The 20,105-nt window shown below is 40.9% G+C and overlaps 3 protein-coding genes across 5 annotated transcripts in view; 2 read left to right on the top strand and 1 right to left on the bottom strand.

Annotated features, from left to right (window-relative positions):
- TDRD9 (tudor domain containing 9) overlaps positions 1-8,120 on the bottom strand; it is a 148,648-nt gene extending 140,528 nt beyond the window's left edge. The window contains exon 1 of one of the 3 annotated variants that reach the window (XM_045014188.1): positions 7,880-8,120. In XM_045014188.1, the coding sequence (XP_044870123.1) occupies positions 7,880-8,013 (134 nt within the window). In that variant the 5' untranslated portion in view covers positions 8,014-8,120. The remainder of the gene's footprint in view (positions 1-7,879) is intronic. The other 2 variants (XM_045014190.1, XM_045014189.1) reach the window with 2 other exon arrangements.
- RD3L (RD3 like) lies at positions 1,778-3,156 on the top strand. Its single transcript, XM_045014193.1, has 2 exons — positions 1,778-2,076; positions 2,859-3,156. Exons 1-2 carry the CDS (start codon positions 1,778-1,780, stop codon positions 3,154-3,156), a joined length of 597 nt encoding a protein of 198 aa, XP_044870128.1.
- A 124-nt stretch (positions 8,121-8,244) lies between the features above and the next one.
- ATP5MJ (ATP synthase membrane subunit j) lies at positions 8,245-19,101 on the top strand. The gene is made up of 5 exons (XM_045014194.1): positions 8,245-8,362; positions 9,682-9,755; positions 13,248-13,368; positions 17,971-17,991; positions 18,915-19,101. The coding sequence occupies exons 1-5, from the start codon at positions 8,260-8,262 to the stop codon at positions 18,935-18,937; spliced, it is 342 nt and encodes a 113-aa protein (XP_044870129.1). The 5' UTR covers positions 8,245-8,259; the 3' UTR covers positions 18,938-19,101.
- Positions 19,102-20,105: the final 1,004 nt, after the last annotated feature.

Consider the following 20,105-nt stretch of genomic DNA (forward strand, 5'->3'; position numbering starts at 1 on the left):
GATAACTGGAACGGAAAATGGCTGCTTCAGCGACCTTTAGCATGAACAATATCATCCCTGAAAATGAATCTTGAAGTGGATATTTTCCAATATAATCAACAAGAAAAAAGAACAAGAGATACACGTTCAGTTAAGGGAGGAAAAAAAGTCTATGGTAAGACTTAAAATCCTGTTTTTACTTCAGTCTGAGTTTAATTTATGCCATTGTTCTAACCCTTTATCCATTATAATTAGATTAATATATTTTCCATGGGGTACTGTAGTGTTGCCAAGTTGCTTCTCTAACTACATTTGAAATGATAATTAAAAATGCTAACAGTTAAACACTACAACTAAAAACAGTTTTAATACCATGAGATGAAATTCATCAGAAAACAGAGTATTACAATAGCCTAAAAATCTCTGAACAACTACCTCGTAAGTCACTCTTTACTGTCACTGCTCAGTTAAGATGAGCTTTCACAAGATCTAACCGGAAAATGATTATTGTTATACATTTAGAACTGTAAACACAAACAGTCTGATATATATTTCGCCCACACTAACAGAAGAAGAAAAATCTTTAGCATCTAAATGACCTGAAAGTTTAGACAGACAATAAAAGGAACAGTTATTTTTAGAGCTCTAAAGGCATAAAAATACAGCACTAAATTGTGACCTACAGCTACGCACAGCCAAGCATCACATCATGCGACAGTCTTAACTTTAGCTAGGAGCGCATCTGTAGTTGCTTCAGATATCATTGTTCATCTGACGATCAACAATACCTTTGGATGTATTTACCAACAAGCATCTGAAATCGCTGCCATCTTTTTTTAAATTGCGGCCATAGGCAGAACTCAATTCAAAGGTAGGAGACCACAATGGACTCAGTGGAAAGTACTTGGTTGCCAATGCTAGGTCAACAGGATTTCTCTCTACTTTACAAGAGTAATTAATCTTAAAAACAGAAGGAATTGAAATCTCATGCTCAGTCCAGATAGTTATTCTTCCAAGCACAGTTTAAGTGAGTAAATGGAGAAACTCTTTTTCTTTCAATAGTGGCTACAGCCGGGAAACAGAATATGCTAGAATAAGAAGAGATCTCAATTCAAGCAAACTCAACCGCAACAACTTGTTCACAAACAAGTGCATCAAAGGTACAGTATGTTATTTTACCCAAGTTAGTGTACTGTTTTGTAATAGATGTGACAAGTTACACCTACATAATAAAAATATATAATTTAATCTATTTCTAGTATAGTTTTCCAGATGTTAATGAGTAAATAAGAAAAATTTAAAATAAAATACAAGTATTGAATTTTTAAAAGAGTGAAAAAATGCAGAATCACACTACCTATCTAAAAATTGATCAACAACTGCTTAAGAATTGCTTTAACTGCAAGTTTATCATTTTGAACTTCATATATTAAAAGCATTTCAGGATGACAATTTATCAAATGATATTTTCTATTTAGGATGACAATTCAGTTTCAAAGTCTAGTAAATTTTAGTATGATTTAATGGTGCAGATAAAACAATTGAAGAGATAAACTGCTACAAGTCTCTTTCAATCTTTGTAAAAATTGTAACTGTCAGATTTAATTTGAGTTTGGAGGCTTTGATCAGTAACTTCTTAAAGTGTGTTGCAAAATATTTTAATATTGAGCATATGCCCATCTATATCAATGCACCACATAAAGCATTCTGAATTTTCCATTAATCTTTTTCATGGAAAACAAACACTACACTTTACAATACAAAGAGCTATAATGTTCAATCTTCTCATAGCTAAAAAATGCCGCTTTTTGGTTGGATGAAATGGTCAAAAAATGAGTCCTACAAATCTGCACAATATCCTGGCTCAGAAGTAGTGACCAAGACCTTGCTGAGGGAATTGAAATGGCACCTGAAAGAGCGTGAAAGATTAGTACAAGAGATTGAAAATGAACAAAAAGTCCAGAAAAATGGTGTGGATTACAACTGGTTGAAGAACTACCAAAATCCACAAGCCACAATCCCAGCTACTGAACAAAGGCAGCTTGAAGTCCTTTGTTCACAAATTCAACCTTGCCAAACTGGAACTGTTCTTAGCAGGTAACAATTTTTCTTTCTTATTATCGAACTAGAAAGTGACAATTACAAAGTTGTTAAAATATGGTTGTGTTTTTTTCCCCAAAGTAACAATGATTAGGAATTTAAATGAAGACTTATTTGTATAGCTTCTTATAGCTTTTCTAGAAATAAAACTCTTTAATTTTATAACACAGTACACTGACTAAAGGTCTTCTATAATGCCTTTTTATTGCATTATCTTCGAAGTACCAGAGAGGTATACAATGCTTAGACATCTGACACCCATCATTTACCTGATGATCACAGAATTGAGTTAGAGTATTAACACAACAACAGTTTACATACAAGCCTCCAATCTCTTCACATTTTAAAGGGATTGCAATTAAGCATGTCTCAACATTTAGTTAAAACACCTTAATAATTAACTTTTCCTATGTGATATTGTATATATAAATTCCCCAAATGATGTATTTTTATATATTTTCCAGGGCTGTGTGGGAAGAACAGAACCTATGCTCCCTTTAAAGCCCAGAAAATACTTGAGGGCAAAGTCAGTTTGAATCAATTTACCAAGATGGCTTAATAAATAAAAAAAACCTAGTATCCACTGATCTTAACAGTTGTACTGCGTCCAAATACATTGTAGGAGCTTTTTTATTTTTCTCTTCTTTTTTTTGGAAGAAAAGAAACAAGTGAGGCCAGAAAGTAGTTTTTTTTCCCTAAAAAAAGGAAGAGGAGGAAAAGTGTGCTGGAATAGTTTTCAGCACTGACAAATTAGATTTCAATTCTTTTTTTGTTTCTAGATTTCGTGAAGTTTTGGCAGAAAATGATGTCTTACCTTGGGAAATAGTCTACATATTCAAGCAAGTTTTAAAAGATTTTCTAACTACTATTGAGAAGGAAAACCAACAAGACCAACTAGTAGATGTATGGAATACAAATTGCTCTGAACACTTCACAGTGCCTGGTGACAGCTCTAACAAATCGGACAAAGATGAAATTCCCACAGTCTCAAGTTACGTTGACAAAAATACACAGAGCATGTTTCCCACTTTTTCTCACCGAATCTGGAATCTTCCATATTACTATCCATCAAGTTAAAATTTTTCTTCAGTTATCTGAATTCCCTTTTATCATCCCAATTCAGAGACGTAAAACATATAGGAATAAGAAATATGACATGCTCCCCTTTGTTGCGACCTCAGAATTTTAAATCCCTAATTATAGTCTCTATACATTTTACAAACTTTAATTAAAATAATTACCCTTTTTACCATTACTATTCCAAGGATATTGTGTTTAAGGGAACCTTTTAATATAAAGAGATAAAAAAATATAACTGTAGATCTTTCCAAAAAGTGTTGAAACTATCTTGTTTGTACTGTACCTATAGCATCTACTGTAACAACCAACAGCCATTTTCCATATTTCAAAATCTGATCACTGTGCAAAATGTTAGCAGGGACTTCTGTTCAGTAATCTACATAGTTTTTTGAGATTCTTCTAAGGAAACAATATACCATGTGTGAGGTATGCTTTAAAACAGTAATCTATTTATTCAATATAACTGAGGAGAAGTTCTGATGATGAAAACTATTTCACAAGTCCAACAAGAACTTGTAAAGGGAAAATAATCAAATGTTATAACATTGTCTGTACTGTTTATGATTAGTTTTCTGAACGGTTTTCTGAACATGTTGCAATACTGCAAAGATCCTCAAATGAAGAGCAACAATCTGGATATTTAACTAGCTTTAGTGGCTGGTTCTCTCTCCTTGAAGAGATTTAGAGATACCTTTTTATTTCAAAATAAAAGTCGTTTTACTTCATCTCCTTGCTTTTCTTGGAAAAAGTTAATTATCAGGGCTGTAGGATAACTTTCAGTGATTTGGTATCTTACAGAATCAGCTTTCTATAGTGGTGAATGAGTCTGAAAACCTGTTCCAGAGGATATACATTACTTAAGCATTTGAAATTTAAAAATAATAATAATAATAATAATAAAATTTAAAAAATCCACACACACATAAAAGTTGCTGCCCCAAGCCATCAATATGGGGTCATAATAAAGTTGTATTAGACCAGGGCTTGGCAACCTTTCAGAAGTGCTGTGCCGAGTCTTCATTTATTCACTCTAATTTAAGGTTTCGCACGCCAGTCATACATTTTATAGTTTTTAGGAGGTCTCTTTCTATAAGTCTATAATATATAACTAAATTATTGTTGTATGTCAAGTAAATAAGGTTTTTTAAATGTTTAAGAAGCTTAATTTAAAATTAAATTAAAATGCAGAGCCCCCCAGACCCAGGCAGTGAGAGTGTCACTGAAAATCAGCTCGCATGCCGCCTCTGGCATGCATACCATAGGTTGCCTACCCCTGTATTAGACTCAAGTGACATGTAGTAACTGTGGCCGCAACTGGCACAATTAGAGCAGAAAAATCAATGAACATGATGCAAAAACCCACTTTTGCTTCAATTGTGAAAGGGCTAAATTTAAATCCCACCATCACAGAAGAAAGATTTCTGCACACCTTTGTTACACAAAAAAGCTTCTTTCTCCAGATGTTTTCCTTTTGTTAGTCTGTCACACCATTAAAAAAAGAAAAATTGGCCCCAATTCTAAGTGTCTTTTTACAAAGGCACTATGGAGAAACACTTCCTCTGCTTATTCTCCTACTACAGTATACCAGTAAGACACTTCGATAGAGTTTCTCAACATGTAGAGAAAGGACAACTGAAGCTTTGAGAGATATTCATCTATAGATTTCCAGATTAAAAAATAAAGGTTACAATGAAATTAAGGTTCAGTAGACAAAACAAGAACACATTCGAATTTTTAAAACACTAAACGCTGAAAAGCTTGGAAATACAAAGAACATTCCAAGTATGAAAAACTACCTGGATAACAGACTCATGAGATAAAGGTCACTATCTTCTACCTTATCTTCATTTAGTGTTTGCAAGGCAGTCTCAAAAAAAAAAATCTGAAAGTTTAGTTAAGCAAGAATTCATTTTCCTAAGAGCTTATACTCTTATAATTGTCTATAACTCTAGACATGGATTAGTTTTCCACACCCATAGGAACAGGCCTCCCCATACCTTCTGAGCTTTAGATTAGGCTTGAATAAAGGCTGGGAGTGGATGGGTCATTATACAAAGTAAAAACTGTTTCCCATGCTAATTTTCCCCTACTGTTACTCACACCTTCTTGTCAACTGCTGGAAATGGGCCACCCTGATTATCACTACAAAAGTTTTTCTCCTGCTGATAATAGCTCACCTTAATTAATTACTCTCATTACAGCTGGTATGGCAACACCCATTTTTTCATGTTCTCTGTGTATATATATATCTTCCTACTGTATTTTCCACTGCATGCATCCAATGAAGTGGGTTTTAGCCCACGAAAGCTTATGCTCAAATAAATTTGTTAGTCTCTAAGGTGCCACAAGTACTCCTATTCTTTTTAGAATATTTAGTAACTCATAGGAGAAGCTATGAAAAACACTGGGAAATGAGAGTGAACCCTCACAAGCATCCTAAAGCTCAGCGTGTAAATCTATGCTACAACCAGAGGCAAGTCAGAAATGCAGACTCACGCTACTGCACTAAAACAGCTGCACTTGGGACTGAGCTGCAAGGTTTACACAGCTGTTTTTAGCACCATTGCACAACCCAGGTCTGTCGACCCAGGCTGTATAGACATACCCGGGGCGTGGGTACATCTCATAGTGGCAGCAGCCCTACAAAAAGCCTCCTGAAACTAATGAACATATAAAATAGGTCGAAAGAAAGGGAGTGAACACCCTCCTGATCAATTACTCTAGCCTCATCATCATGCAACACTCACGTCTGTAGAAGAAGAGTTCCCTTCCTACAATTCTCAGGAAGTCCACAGGGAGCGACGACTGTGTGAGAAGCATAGGTGCCGACTCTGTGGGTGCTCTGGGGCAGGAAAAAAATTGGTGGGTGCTCAGCACCCACTGGCAGCTCCCCACCCCGCCCCTGCTCCAGCTCACCTCCACTGTGTCCTGCTTCTCCCCACTCCCTCCCAGCGCTTGCACCGCGAAACAGCTGATTTGCGGGGCAGGAAGGGAGGAGGGGGAATGTGGCACGTTGGGGGAAGAGGCGGGGCCAAGGCAGGCACTGGAGAAAGTTGGCACCTATGGTGAGAACAGGGAGACTTTGGTGGGAAGAAGTGAAAGGGGCATATATCATGATTCCCGAGACCTAAGAGAGGGGATTAACCTGTTGAGCCTTTTGTCCCAAATGACAAAGAAGTTATATTTTGAGCTCTCTCTCTGCAAGAGAACGTGAAAAGTAATTGAATGTTTACAATTCCAGGACTCGGACATGCTATACTAAGCATTCCAGAGTTGACATTCTCTGGTGTAGCTCCAAAAAAACACAAAGCTAATTTTTTTAATACAATGAAAATTTTGGTCATATGCACTAGATCTCTGCTATGGGAGTCCACTTAAGTAGTAGTATCTTTCTATTTTGCCATTTTCTAATAAAAAAAGGTAAAGGAGTTGTGAAACTACTTCCTTCTAAGGTCAGAGTATCAAGGCTGAAAAATCAATGACTTAGTGGTCAAAGCATCACTCTGCTGCAATACAGAATTAACATGGGCTTCCAAAGAAGGCTAGCCTCAAACAATATGAGATGATCAAACAGCAGAGTATTCACAGTTAGACACAGAGATTTATGAGTATAGTATACTCCCAATTATCCGAATAGCATGGGGGACAGAGATTTTATTCAGATAATTGGGAGTTTGGATAAGTGCAGGAGTGGCAACAAACCCTTTGCAGCTCCGCTGTCATGACCCTGCTCACTCACTCCTGTAACAGCAGGCTGCAGAGGGCTCCCTTTGCTGCCACTTCTACCCTCTTGGTTATTGCAAGCCCAGTGTGTGATGGCATGGCTGCAGTTCTGGAGGAGCTCAGACCCGTCCCCGAGCCAGGGCTCTGCTCTGCCAAGTCCACAGCCTTCCTTGAACCTGGAGCCTTCAACGATTGGGTGTGACCAGCACTGTGGCAGCACAGAAAGTCCTCTGCAGCTCCTCTGTCACAGCCCTGCTCACTCACTCCCACGACATCAGAGCTGCAGAGGACTCTCTGTGCTGCTGCAGAAGCCATTCAGTTGCAGGCTGGCTGGCTTCCCCCACAGCTAGAGAGGTAGGTCCTCCTCCTCACAGTCCTGGCCAGGGGTACCTACTCTCTATTATCCAAATCTCCACGTTATCTGAATCCCTTCTTTGCCCCCCTACACTCCTCCCAACATGAGCTACACGTGGAAGGGATTCAGATCACAGGGAGGAGGTTTGAATAACCTCCAGTAACATGGACAGGACATACTGAATGGCTGAAAATTTCTATAAGTGCTAACAAACCTGCTACCCACCTGGTGGCTTGTGGAGAAGTAACATCTTCTGGCAAACCAAATGTGCTACGATAACTTCACTCTTGTAAGTAATGGTCTCTCAAGAAGTTCACTCTATCTTAGCTCCCACCTCACGGCTACGTTTCTCAGATGTGTGCCTGTCTTGGCTCACAATAGTCTTGTCCAAGTACCAGCCCACTCTGCTGGCAAGGCTCCAGGGCTCTCCCGGTTCAGGCCCCGCCTTCCCTGTCGCTGCTCAGGAGCCTCAGGGGGCCGAAGGAACCAGGCAGAGGGAGCTTTCTATTGCCGCTAATCCCCAGGCCGCTCCCCACCACCTCCCCGCCCAAGGAAAGCGCCGCTGCAGTGGGGAATAATCCCGGCCCGGCGGCGGGTCGAACCACTGCACCGCTCCCCTCCCCGGGCGGCTCCGACACTCACCCGGCGGCGGCGGGCGGCTCCGACGCGGCGGGCACGGCGGCCTGAGGCTCAGCGCCCAGTAACTCGACGTTGGTGACGGCCTTGCCGAGAGTGAACCAGTCGGTGATCTGGTCGAGGGTGAGCTTCCGCAGCATGGCGGCGCCGGGGCCGGGCAGGGCTAGAGGCTTCCCCCGCCACGCTCGATGGGACCACAACTCCGTGCGCCGCCACGTGCACCCCGCGCGCTCGGCTGGCTCCGCCCCCTGCAGCCCTGCCCTCCAGCCACGTGCTCACGCTGCGCAGCCGCGGCCCGGACGGGAGCTGCTCAGTTCTCTGCGCTGCTTTGCGCGAAGTTCCCTTCGCAACGCTCTCTGGTCCTTCCAATGCCTTCGTGCAGTACTATGGATAACCCCCCACTACGGGGTCCCCTCCTCCCACATCTAGTAGGGCACCAACCGCACCCTTTCCTGCCTGCATCCAAGCCAACGTCTCCCGCATCCCAGGGTAATCCACTTCTCCCTCCCTGAATCCCAGCTACTGTCAGCAAATCCCCCTAGCATCCCCTGGACTGTAGCATCCACGTGTAACCACTCCCATAGGTTACACACACGATAACCCCTATGACTCCCACCCGGCAAATCCTGCTCCCTGCCTCTAAAATAAACCCTCCCCCAGACTGCATGGTTATGCTCCTTCCCGCAGGAGCCGCTGTGGAGGGGGCTAAGGGCTGTTGGGGCTCCTCTCCATCAGGGCAGTGCAGGGGGGGGATATTGCACTGGGTTCAAGTAGCACTGAAGGAACAGCTGTCAGAGTAGCAGCCATGTTAGTCTGTATCTGCAAAAAGAACAGGAGTACTTGTGGCACCTTGGAGACTAACAAATTTATTTGAGCATAAGCTTTCATGGGCTACAGCCCACTTCATCGGATACATGCAGTGGAAAATACAGTAGGAAGATATATACACAGAGAACATGAAAAAGTGGAAGTAGCCATACCAACTGTTAGAGGCTAATTAAGATGAGCTACTAGCAGCAGGAGAAAAAACATTGTGTAAAGATAATCAAGAAGGCCCATTCTAGACAGCTGACAAGAAGGTGTGAGGATACTTAACATGGGGAAATGGATTCAATATGTGTAATGACCCAGCGACTGGGAATCCTCACACCTTCTTGTCAACTGTCTAGAATGGGCCATCTTGATTATCACTACAAAAGTTTTTTTCTCCTGTTGATAATAGATAATTTTAATTAATTAGCCTCTTACAGTAAATGTGTTAGTTTCTAAGGTGCCACAAGTACTCTTGTTCTTTTTTGAAGGAACAGCTGAGCGTGCTCCCTTCCCCCCCCCCCCCCCCCCCGGGGGGCATAGGGGAAGGGCAGGGCCCTGAGCTATCTCCTCCTCTGGAGGGGGATCTCTCTTCCTCAGCAGGGGGAGCAATGGCGGGCATATCGCTGAGCAGACTCTTCCGCAGTAGCGGGTGCCGTGGGGATGGCAGGGCATCGATCGGGATTTTTGGCAATTGGCAGGGGGCTGATCGGGTTTCTCCGCGCAGGGCACGCAATAGGAAACAGGGCGTGGAGAAGCGCGGGTTCCCTTGCAGGGCTGCAGTGGGGGAGGGAAGGTCACTGAGTAGGTGCATGGCGAGGGAAAGGCGCTGCGGGGCTCTTGCCGGCAGGGGGCGCTGAGGCGAGGGCAGAGCGCACTTTAGCTGGGGAAGCAGGACCTACTAGGGTGCGTGTCGCTCCCGCTCCTCTCTGGTCTGGGGGGAGGGGCGCCGCCGGAGACGTTCTAGCCTCTCCTCTCGTTGGCGGTTATTTTCCCAGCGTCCCGCGCGTGGCGGCAGCGGCAGTTCCATTCCGTGACCTTCGCCAACGGCCCGTGTGTCACCGGCTCCAAGGTGGGTTTGGCCCGGTTCGTCCGGCTGAGGGAGCTTCGGGAAGGCGGGTTCCTCCGGGTCTGCCGCGAGCGCGGCTGCGGCCTTCCTCGGGCGCTATAGGCCCGCGGGATTCATGCCGGAGCCGGGCTGCGCGGGGAGGAGAGGGCCCGGCCCGGCAGCTGGGGAAGACATCCGGGGGCTGCGCCCTGGCGATACCGGGGGGAGGGGGAGCGCGGAGATCGGTCGCGTCTGAGCCTGTCCTGCCTCTCCCGGGGGGCAATCTCGGGGTTCCCCCTGCAAGGTGGGTGGACGGGATGGCAGGCACGTCGTGGTGGGTGAGCCCTTCGCAAAGGCCTTCTCTGCTGTGCAGCGATGCTTTAGATCCCAAAGCGCTCCTCGAGTGAACGGGCCAGGGCGCCGCAGCTGTGCTAAGCACCTAGCAGCCAGAAGCTGATATAAAAGAGGGGCCCGTACCTTGTAGGATGCCCGAATTCTCCCCCCCCCCCGCCCCCTCCAATAGCTGAAGGGTGCTGAGCTTTTTAGTGTGTTTATTTAGTGGGGATTTCATTTTAGCTTATTGTTAATGCAATACAAATTTGAAGTCGTACACCCTGCTTTATTTGGTTGATAGTGGGAGAAAAAGCATTTTGTCCATATATGTTTCTTTTTTTCCCTTTTACATCAGTCTCCTGTTGCTTTGATAGGTATATGTATCTGTTAGTCTGCATTGCCTCCTAACCCTTGTTCTAAGTACAAGCCATTTGAAATGTAAGAAATCTTTCTCGTGGTTCTGAATAGCAGCAGTGAAAACACAACACTAGTTTTTTTTCATTCTGCTTCATATCAGGAAAGGTACCAGGTATAATAGAGCTGTCTCTCCACAGTCTGGGGAAGACATCATTACATTGCTGTGTATTCAGAAGTTTTTCACAGAAGGGTTAAATGTCCTTTTAAATGAATGCCTACATATTGCCTGTTTGTGGTAGCATAGTGCTTTGGAGCTCTAGTAATGGACTAGGACAACGTTTTGCTTGGCACTGTAAGCAAACAACGAAAAGAAAGATGGTCTCTGCTTCAAAGATGACATTAGTCTCACCTCCTTTTCCCCTTCTCCCACTCCCTCCCCACACACATGGCAGGAAGAGCCTCCTATTTACTATTAGCAAATAGGTCAGTGGAACCTGGACCTGAAATCCCTTGAAAACTCTGTCCTTCCTTCTTACAGTTTTGCAGTGTACTAGCTGCTGTCCTTTATCCACATGTGGTTGGTTTAGATGTGCTGTGTGTATACTTTGTTAAATGCTTAGGTTTCTCAAGGTAAAATGTTACAGAAATGTAAAGTGTTATACAGTGTGGTGCTCTTACATATACTCCCATGTCTTTTGGAATGTTGAGAAGAAGTTATATTAAAATATCTCAAGTTTTTCACAAAAATACTTGTAAATACCAAATCCATGGGCATAACGAGTATAAAACATGTTGAAAGATTGCTTGATGCTTGGCCATGTGTCAAAGATGGTGTACTTGAAGTAATGGTGTTAATTTTAATTGCCTCTGAACTGTCTGTCAAATGGTATTTTCAGCAGCCTCATAAAACTATATATTCTGCTTTTCTGAGTAAAGGTGAACATGCCGTGTTGGGAGAGGAAATGTTAGACTCTTAATTAAATGTATTTATTTATTAAATAAAGCTCAGTAGAACAGGGATGGGCATCTGTTGTTCTGGACGATGTTCTTGCTCTGTCTCCCCTCTCGACTATTTTTAAGTAAATCTAGGTAAGACTCTTTTCTCTTTCATTTTGGCTTGGGATAAGGGGAGGAAGGGCATCTTGATTATTCTTAATTTAAAATTACTTCCTCCCAGTCCCCCAAAAATCCTTGTTGTTAGATGTAACAATATTACAGTATAGAAAAATGGGGGCGTAAGCAGCATTTTCACCTTTAGGGCCTTGTCTTCACTAGTATTTTACCTTTGAGTTAGCTAATTTGAATTAAGAACACACCTCTTTTCACTGTGAAGACAAGTACATTGTGACACACGATGGCTGTTAGGTGGCCTGTGCGAAATATTTGGTCTCACTCCAGTGTCTAGTGATAAGGTGTCTGTTACAAACACTGCCACAGTATAGAGTGGATTTTCTGTACATTTGCAATTATTTAAATTCACTAATTAGTTTAACGTTCATTTTAAAATGTGTCCTATAAGAAATGTAGCATGTTAGTATTTTGTTTGTTCTAAACAGGCCCACCGACAGAAATTCTGGGCCCCAGGACTAGTGCTGTCCCTAGGGGGGCTGGGGCCTGGGGCAGAAGTGATGTATCTGTCACTTCTGGGACCACTCACGCCAGTCTGCAGGGCCCCCCAAAGCACAAGGCCCGGTGTGGTCTCATGCACCTAGGTGCCCTGCGGCCCACCCAGGCGATTTAAAAGGGCCTGGGGCTACTGGCCATCACCACTACCGCAGCAGCAGCCGGGGGCCCCCAGGCCCCTGGGCAATTTCCCTTTCCCTCCCCCTCCATCAGCGGGCCTGGTTCCAATGAGTCTGATCTTAATCAAGGAATAAAACTCTTCAAATTTTCCATGTAGTTAAAATTCATTGGAATCTGTACATAAGTTATATTTGAAGAAATAAGATGTTAGCAATTATTTTATCTAGTTATGATTACATAGCCTATTGATAGTATCAGATCAAAAGTTCAGATAACTTCTAAATGGTATAATTGTGATATCAGAGGTAACTCAATGAATCACCACCCTTTGTCTAATTTGTATGCAACAATTCTGTTGGTTGCAATGAGTCGTGAGCAGCCTTAGGATGAGTGGACATGTGTCAAGAGCTCTCAGTGGTAGATTACTTGACTTGTTATCCTTATTCATCATTCTTTTTATTGTGGTATCACCCAGCAACCCCCTGTAACCTTAACTCTGAATTTTCTGGGTTTTTAATGCTTGGTTTGGGGATAATAACTGCATCGGTCTACTGTTTTTTACCGTTGGTGTTGATATTTACTCTTGACCTTGATTCCATCTAATACAATTTTTTGGTTGGCAATAGAGAACTTCAGTTCCCAAGGGTGTGTATATATGTGCACTTTTCACAAGCATTCAATTCATATAATACATTTTAAAATAAAAACATAAGAAATCAAATTAAATTCAGCGTAGGGATAGGGATGTAAAAGTTTAACCGGTTAACCGATAAGCATCAGTCTTACTGGTTTCAGTTAACAATTAAACTCTGCTACACCCCTTGCACCCATAGTTCCCCTCCATATGAACTACTTAACGGTTAACCATTTAACTGATAGAATTTTAATAGGTTAAACCGTTACAATTTTTAAACCCTGTTTATAGATACAATTAAATGTTTCTTTTAAATATAAAGTTCCTTATTTATTTTGTCCTGATTCAAGTACAATCAAGAACAAATCCTTTCTTTATTCATGTAAAACATCAGGGGAGGATGTAATAGCAAAATTCATCATCATGACCATTTTTTTTATAACTTTCAGATGTTAAAATATTTTACTAAGACGTGGCGCCACATGAAGATTTACTACACTACCGTTTACCAGGAAATATGGGTTGGGTTGGCCTTAACCTCCTATGTCTATTACAAACTCTCCTTTGGTCGTAAGTTACATTGTTTCAATCTTAGCTTTAGTGTACTTTCTTTGAAACCTTTGTTGTAAATAAAACTGTTGAAATTAACTGTCTGGAAATGCCCAAATATTTTATTTAAAATAATAAGCAGTTGCTTTATCACCTCACTAAGGCCAGACACTAGAAAAGGTTTACTGGGAAAGCTATACCAGCAAACCCTCCTCATGCAGATACAGCTTATATCAGCAAAAAAAAAAAAGAGTGCTTTTGCCATTGTAGCTTATAATGGTTCCCAAAATGAAATAAACTATAAAGGCAAAAGCACTTCTGTGCCACTACACCTGTATCTACACTAGGGCTTTTGCTGGTATAGAAATGTCTAAAAAATTACACTTCTAATCAACATTACTGTGTTAAGTCAAAGTTTATTTACTCCTGCAACTTCATCTTGAATGGCAAGTGTCTTAAAGGTTAAAACTGGGATTTTTTTAAATAAAAAAAGTTTAGTAGTTTCTTTTTTTTTTTAATTTGAAAACCAATGGAACTTTGAGTGTACTAATTAGTGCTGTCAAGCAATTAAAAAATTAATTGCAATTAATCACACCATTAATCACACTGTTAATAATAGAATACCATTTATTTAAATATTTTTGGATGTTTTCTACACTTTCAAATATATTGATTTCAGTTACAACACAGAATACAAAGTGCTCATTTTATATTTACTTTTGATTACAAGTATTTGCACTGTAAAAAAAATAGTATTTTTCAATTCACCTAATACAAGTACTGTAGTGAAATCTCTTAATTATGAAAGTTGAACTTACAAATGTAGAATTATGTACCAAAAAAACTGCATTCAAAAATAAAACTCTATAATTTTAGAGCCAGTAAGTCCACTCAGTCCTACTTCTTGTTCACAATGTCACCTTAAAGTGAGAACAGGCGTTCGCATGGCACTCTTTTAGCCAGCGTCACAAGATATTTACATGCCAGATGCGCTAAAGATTCATATGTCCGTTCATGTTTCAAACTCCATTCCAGGGAATGTAAGTCCATGCTGATGATGAGTTCTGCTCAATAACAATCCAAAGTAGTGCGGACCAACGCATATTCATTTTCATCATCTGAGTCGGAAGCCACCAGATGAAGGTTGATTTTCTTTTTTGGTGGTTCGGGTTCTGTAGTTTCCGCATTGGATTGTTGCTCTTTTAAGACGTCTGAAAGCATGCTCCACACCTTGTCCCTCTCAGATTCTGGAAGGCACTTCAGATTCTTAAACCTTGGGTTGAGTGCTGTAGCTATCTTTAGAACTCTCACATTGGTATCTTGTTTGCATTTTTCTTTGCATCATCTCTGCAGTGTAAATGTTCTTAAAATGAACAACGTGTGCTGAGTCATCATCCGAGACTGCTATAACATGAAATATATGGCAGAATGCAGGTAAAGCGGATCAGGGGACATACAATTCTCTCCCAAGGAGTTCTGTCACAAATTTAAGTTGTGCATTATTTTTTTAACCATCATCAGCATGGAAGCATGTCCTCTGGAATGGTGGCCGAAGCGTGAAGGAGCATATGAATGTGTAGCATATCTGGCACATAATTACCTTGGAGTGCCGACTATGAAAGTGCCATGCAAATGCCTGTTCTCAATTTCTGGTGACGTAAATAAGAAGAGGGCAGCATTATCTCCTGTAAATATAAACAGACTTGTTTGTCTTCGCGATTGGCTGAACAAGTAGTAGGACTGAGTGGACTTGTAGGCTCTGAAGTTTTACATTGTTTTGTTTTTGAGTGCAGTTACATAACAAAAAAACTACATTTGTAAGTTGCACTTTCACAATAAAGAGATTGCACTACAGTACAGTAACTCATCACTTAACATTGTAGTTATGTTCCTGAAAAATGCAACTTTAAGTGAAATGGTGTTAAGTGAATCCAGTTTCCCTATAAGAATTAATAGAGATTGGGGGGCAGGGGGTTGTTTCCAGGGAAATTTTTTTCACCAGACAAAAGACTATATTAGTTAGTGTGTGTGTGTTTTAAACAAACAATTTAATACTGTACACAGCAATGATGATTGTGAAGCTTGGGTGAGGTCAGAGAGTGGGATATTTCCCAGGGAATGTCTTACTGCTAAATGATGAACTAGCAATCAGCTGAGCCCTCAAGGGTTAACACATTGTTGTTAATGTAGCCTCACACTCTACAAGGCTGAACAAATGGAGGGAGGTGAGACAGCATGGCAGACAGAGATAGACATACGCCGTGTGTGTGTGTGTGAGAGAGAGAGATGCGCATTGCCCCTTTAAGTACGCTGACCCCAATCTAATTACATTGCCTTTTTAAGTAGATCAGCAAGTTGAGACGGCAGTTGCTTCCAGCAAGCTCCTTCCATCCTGAGCCCTGTTGTGTCCCTCTTCTTCCCCCCCCCCCGCTCTATGGAGATGGGGTAAGCGGGGGGGGGGCAGGAGCAGGGGGAAGGGGGACAACCTGACATTAACACACACACACACACACACACACACACAATATCCCTTGCACAGCAAGCAGGAGGCTCCCAGGAGCAGCACATAGCAGTGTGGGGAGGGACAGCTGAACTGCCAGCAATTGATAGCCTGCTGGGCTGCTGCCACACAGAGGAACTTAGGGGAGCGGGGAGCTGATAGGGGGGCTCTCGGTCCACCCTGGTTCCAAGCCCCTACCAGCTAGCTCCAACAGGCTGCTCTTTCTGCAAGCAGTGGACAAAGCAGGCAGTTGCCAAACAACATTATAAGGGAGCATTGCGCAACTTTAAACAAGAATGTTCCCTAATTGGTCAGCAACGTAACACCAAGACAACTTTAAGTGAGGAGTTACTGTACTTGTGTGAGTGAATTGAAAAATACTTTCTTTATAGAAATTTGCACTGTAAAAATTATAAATCAAAAATAATATACACTTTGATTTAAATTACAACACAGAATACAATCTATATGAACATGTAGAATAACATCCAAAATATTTAATATATTTAAATTGATATTCTGTTTAACAGTGCGATTAAAACTGTGATTAATCATGAATAATTTTTTTTAGTTAATTGCATGAGTTAACTCTGATTAATCGACAGCCCTAGTACTAATGAATTTGGTATATTTTGGGCCAGGAGTATTCACCTCCAGTATCACAGCAGATGTTTTCAACAAATGGTAATTTGGTGCTGTTGAAGCAAATTTCACAGAAAAACTGCAATTTTGCAAACCACTGTGAGGTATCATATTAAAGGTACACATTTTTACACACTAGATCCTGGGGACTGGCCAAAATGCACCCAGCACTATGCAGGAGGGGACGGATAGCTCAGTGGCTTGAGCATTGGCCTGCTAAACCCAGGGTTGTGAGTTCAATCCTTGAGGGGGCTACTTAGGGGTCTGGGGCAAAATCAGTACTTGGTCCTGCTAGTGAAGGCAGGGGGCTGGACTCGATGACCTTTCAGGGTCCCTTCCAGTTCTATGAGATAGGTATATCTCCATATATATTTTTTACAAAGTTGGTGTTAAGCTCACCTTTGCACTTCCTTAATTTTCAGTCTGGTCTGTGTTTTGCTGGCCCCCTAAAGACTGCTCTTGTGCCTACTGCTAATAGCCATAAAGGGCTAGAAACTGCTGACAAGGACTGGCAGAGCATAGAGGATATCTGACCACGGCTCCATTCCTGCCGAAGACAGAGTGCAATAGGCACTATTATGCTGGTTTTACACTGCTAGCTCTATACCAGGGATCGGCAATCTTTGGCACACGGCCCGTCAGGGAAATCCGCTGGCGGGCCAGGACAGTTTGTTTACCTGCAGTGTCCGCAGGTTCGGCCGATTGCAGTTCCCACTGGCTGTGGTTCGCTGTTCTAGGCCAATGGGGGCTGTGAGAAGTGGCAGCCAGCACATCCCTCGGCCCACGCCGCTTCCCGCAGCCCCCATTGGCCTGGAACGGCAAACCGCAGCCAGTGGGAGCTGCAATCGGCTGAACCTGCGGACGCTGCAGGTAAACCAGCCGGGCCTGCCAATGGATTTCCTTGGCGGACTGCGTGCCAAAGGTTGCCGATCCCTGCTCTATGCCTTTGCACTAGGAAAACCTTCCTGTGGCCAGATAAACCAACGGTATGGCCCCAAAATAATCGTGTCACCAGAGAATCTAGATAAATATCTCTAAATGGACAGCATATGATTATACAAACTTGTGCGATCTTCTCCCCTGGTAACTTTTGAACTTACAGTTAGAAGTCTTAATGTGTATAAATATATATTTTTAAAAGCATTATAGCCTTAATTTATGGTCCCCGTAATTCTTCCAAAAACTCTCCTTGCATCTCAGATTTAACAGCATGCTATAATGAGATCTTATAACACTTTATTACATTTATAAAAAAAATTACAGTAATATCGATTTTTTTAAATAGCTTGTTTTGATAGTTACTTTAACAAAATATATTTTGCAGTATGCTTAACTTTTCAGAACGTGTAAATTTCCTGCCATCACTGCAAATTGGTTCAAGTTTGGTTGCATACTAGTTTTTCAGGAGCTTAAAACTTGAAAATGAAAGTGAAAAATGCAAAGCTAAATTTTGAACATTTCAATTTTTCTTCTGTTTCTAGGTAAAAAAGCAGTGGCAGACAGTAAGTATTTGTGTTATACAGCAAAGTATTCTATAGTTTATTTTAACCATGAATAAGATTTAAAGCAAATAGACCAACATATTAATTTTAATTTAGTTTGTTTTTATATTATGATATTGCAAAGTAGACCTTAAAGGGAACCTTCAGTTTTTGTTATAGTTCTCTCTATTACTCTGATATCATTGTCAGAGTGTTTACAACCCTGGTAACATATAGCTGTTGCTCCGCTTTCCATTGATACTTTTTCCTTTGTGTAATAAACTAAGTTAATCTCTGCCACAGAACAGTAGTGGTAGTTCAGGAAAGTAACTTTTTAAAAAGAGTTCTAAAATATATATTTAATGGGCTTAACCATTTTATAGAGTTGATTTTTTTTTTTTAATCTAACCAGGTAGACCTTACGTTTAACTAGGTTACCATTTTTAGCTATCAACAAACTAGTTCATTTTAACATTATTTTTTGTAAAAGTTTAATATACGATCCTTAAGATTTTTAAGTATCATTGCTTGTGACTATTTTAAAGTCATAATTTTCTTATTTTTCCTCCACTAAAGCAATTGTCCTATTTCAATTCTGACTGAAAAGATAGACAATTCACTTGCTCCAAATTGAGTCAATTTTGTACATAAAGACATGTTATCTAACTTTACAGGTAAAAGGAAAATACCTCCCATTGCACTGTACCGCAATAACTATTTACCCCACATAAATATATCCTGAATTTAGAGGTAACTTCCCCCCCATTAAATCAAATTTAACCAATAATATTGATTATGTAAATGTTAAAATATTAGGCTACCCTTGTAGATATGAAGAATTTTCAAATATTTTGATGTACTGATTCATCTAATTTTTGCATATTCATAGCTGTGGATACTTAACTGTATCTGTTAACTGTATCTAAATTGTGTGTTTGTTTCAGAATCTTCTTCTGGCCATCATTAAATGGCTCTTCATTGAGTATGCATTCCATGACTTGTCATCTCTGCTATAAATGAAGCAAGCTACCATCATAGGGAAGTTAATTGGACCGCATAAGCATTGTACAGTCCTACAACTGTATGTAATCCACTGTACTACATAGGAGGAATAAATGTGTTGAGCAAGAAGTACTGGAGTGTTTTTTAATACTCTAACTTAAATTTAAGAACGTTGTCAACATCTTTTTGCTCTGTACAGTTTCATAAGAACTTTCATTTTACTACAAACTGCATCAAAGGAGCACATTGAAGTAAATAATATGTTGCTAAACTAAATATATCATAGTAGAACAGGTCAGAACTTAAAAACAAACATTTTGGTTGAATTTTTGACTTTTACAAAAAATATTTTGTCGTCATATCTCAATGTATTCAACGTTTTCCATGTGTGAATTTTTATTGCTACTGTGCAACCTCTGATTGATCAGCTTAGTTGTATGGTGGGATTTTTTTCAAAGTTAGAATGCAGCTTTAAAAAAAAAAAGTTATTTTTGATAATTCTGCAGAAAAATTAGACAGCAGAAACAGTACTGTTACAAAAATGTCACAGAAAATGCCTCTGAAATTTCTGTATAATTTCCACCTTTTTTTTGCCTCTATTCAAAAGATAACTCAGAAGTTAACTCGTAGCAGCACAGGTCTGTTCAGAATAGAGAACATTTAATAGAACTGGTGAATTATCGCAGTTCAGACATTTATCCCCTTTGTTATAGAAGCAATTGCAAGATGTTACACTGAACAGGCTTATAAAATTAATATTGTTTCTGTTAGAGAATAGTACTTAATGTTATATCAAATAAGAAAATCATCTTTTTCAAGGTGTTCCTTGCATTATTCTCAGTTGTGGGCTTTATAGGAGTTGGAAATTTCTAGAAAAGTGGTGCCCAGTATGTGCCACAGGGGTTTCATCTCGCAGCACTGAGCATTTGGAACACATTAGATAAGGGAGGTATAGCCCCTGACTGCCTGTTCTTTTTGCTGAACCTCAGAGTCTGAAGGGGTGACTTTCAAAGGAACAGAGAACAACTAGGTGACTGTCTCCCATTGGTAATTAATGCAAACTGAGCACCCAACTGCCACTTATGCCTCTGAAATTCAGCTCTGGATTACATCAGAATTCTGAGGAAAATGAG

This window comes from Mauremys mutica, chromosome 4, assembly GCF_020497125.1.
Source record: "Mauremys mutica isolate MM-2020 ecotype Southern chromosome 4, ASM2049712v1, whole genome shotgun sequence".
NCBI classification, from domain to species: Eukaryota; Metazoa; Chordata; order Testudines; family Geoemydidae; genus Mauremys; species Mauremys mutica.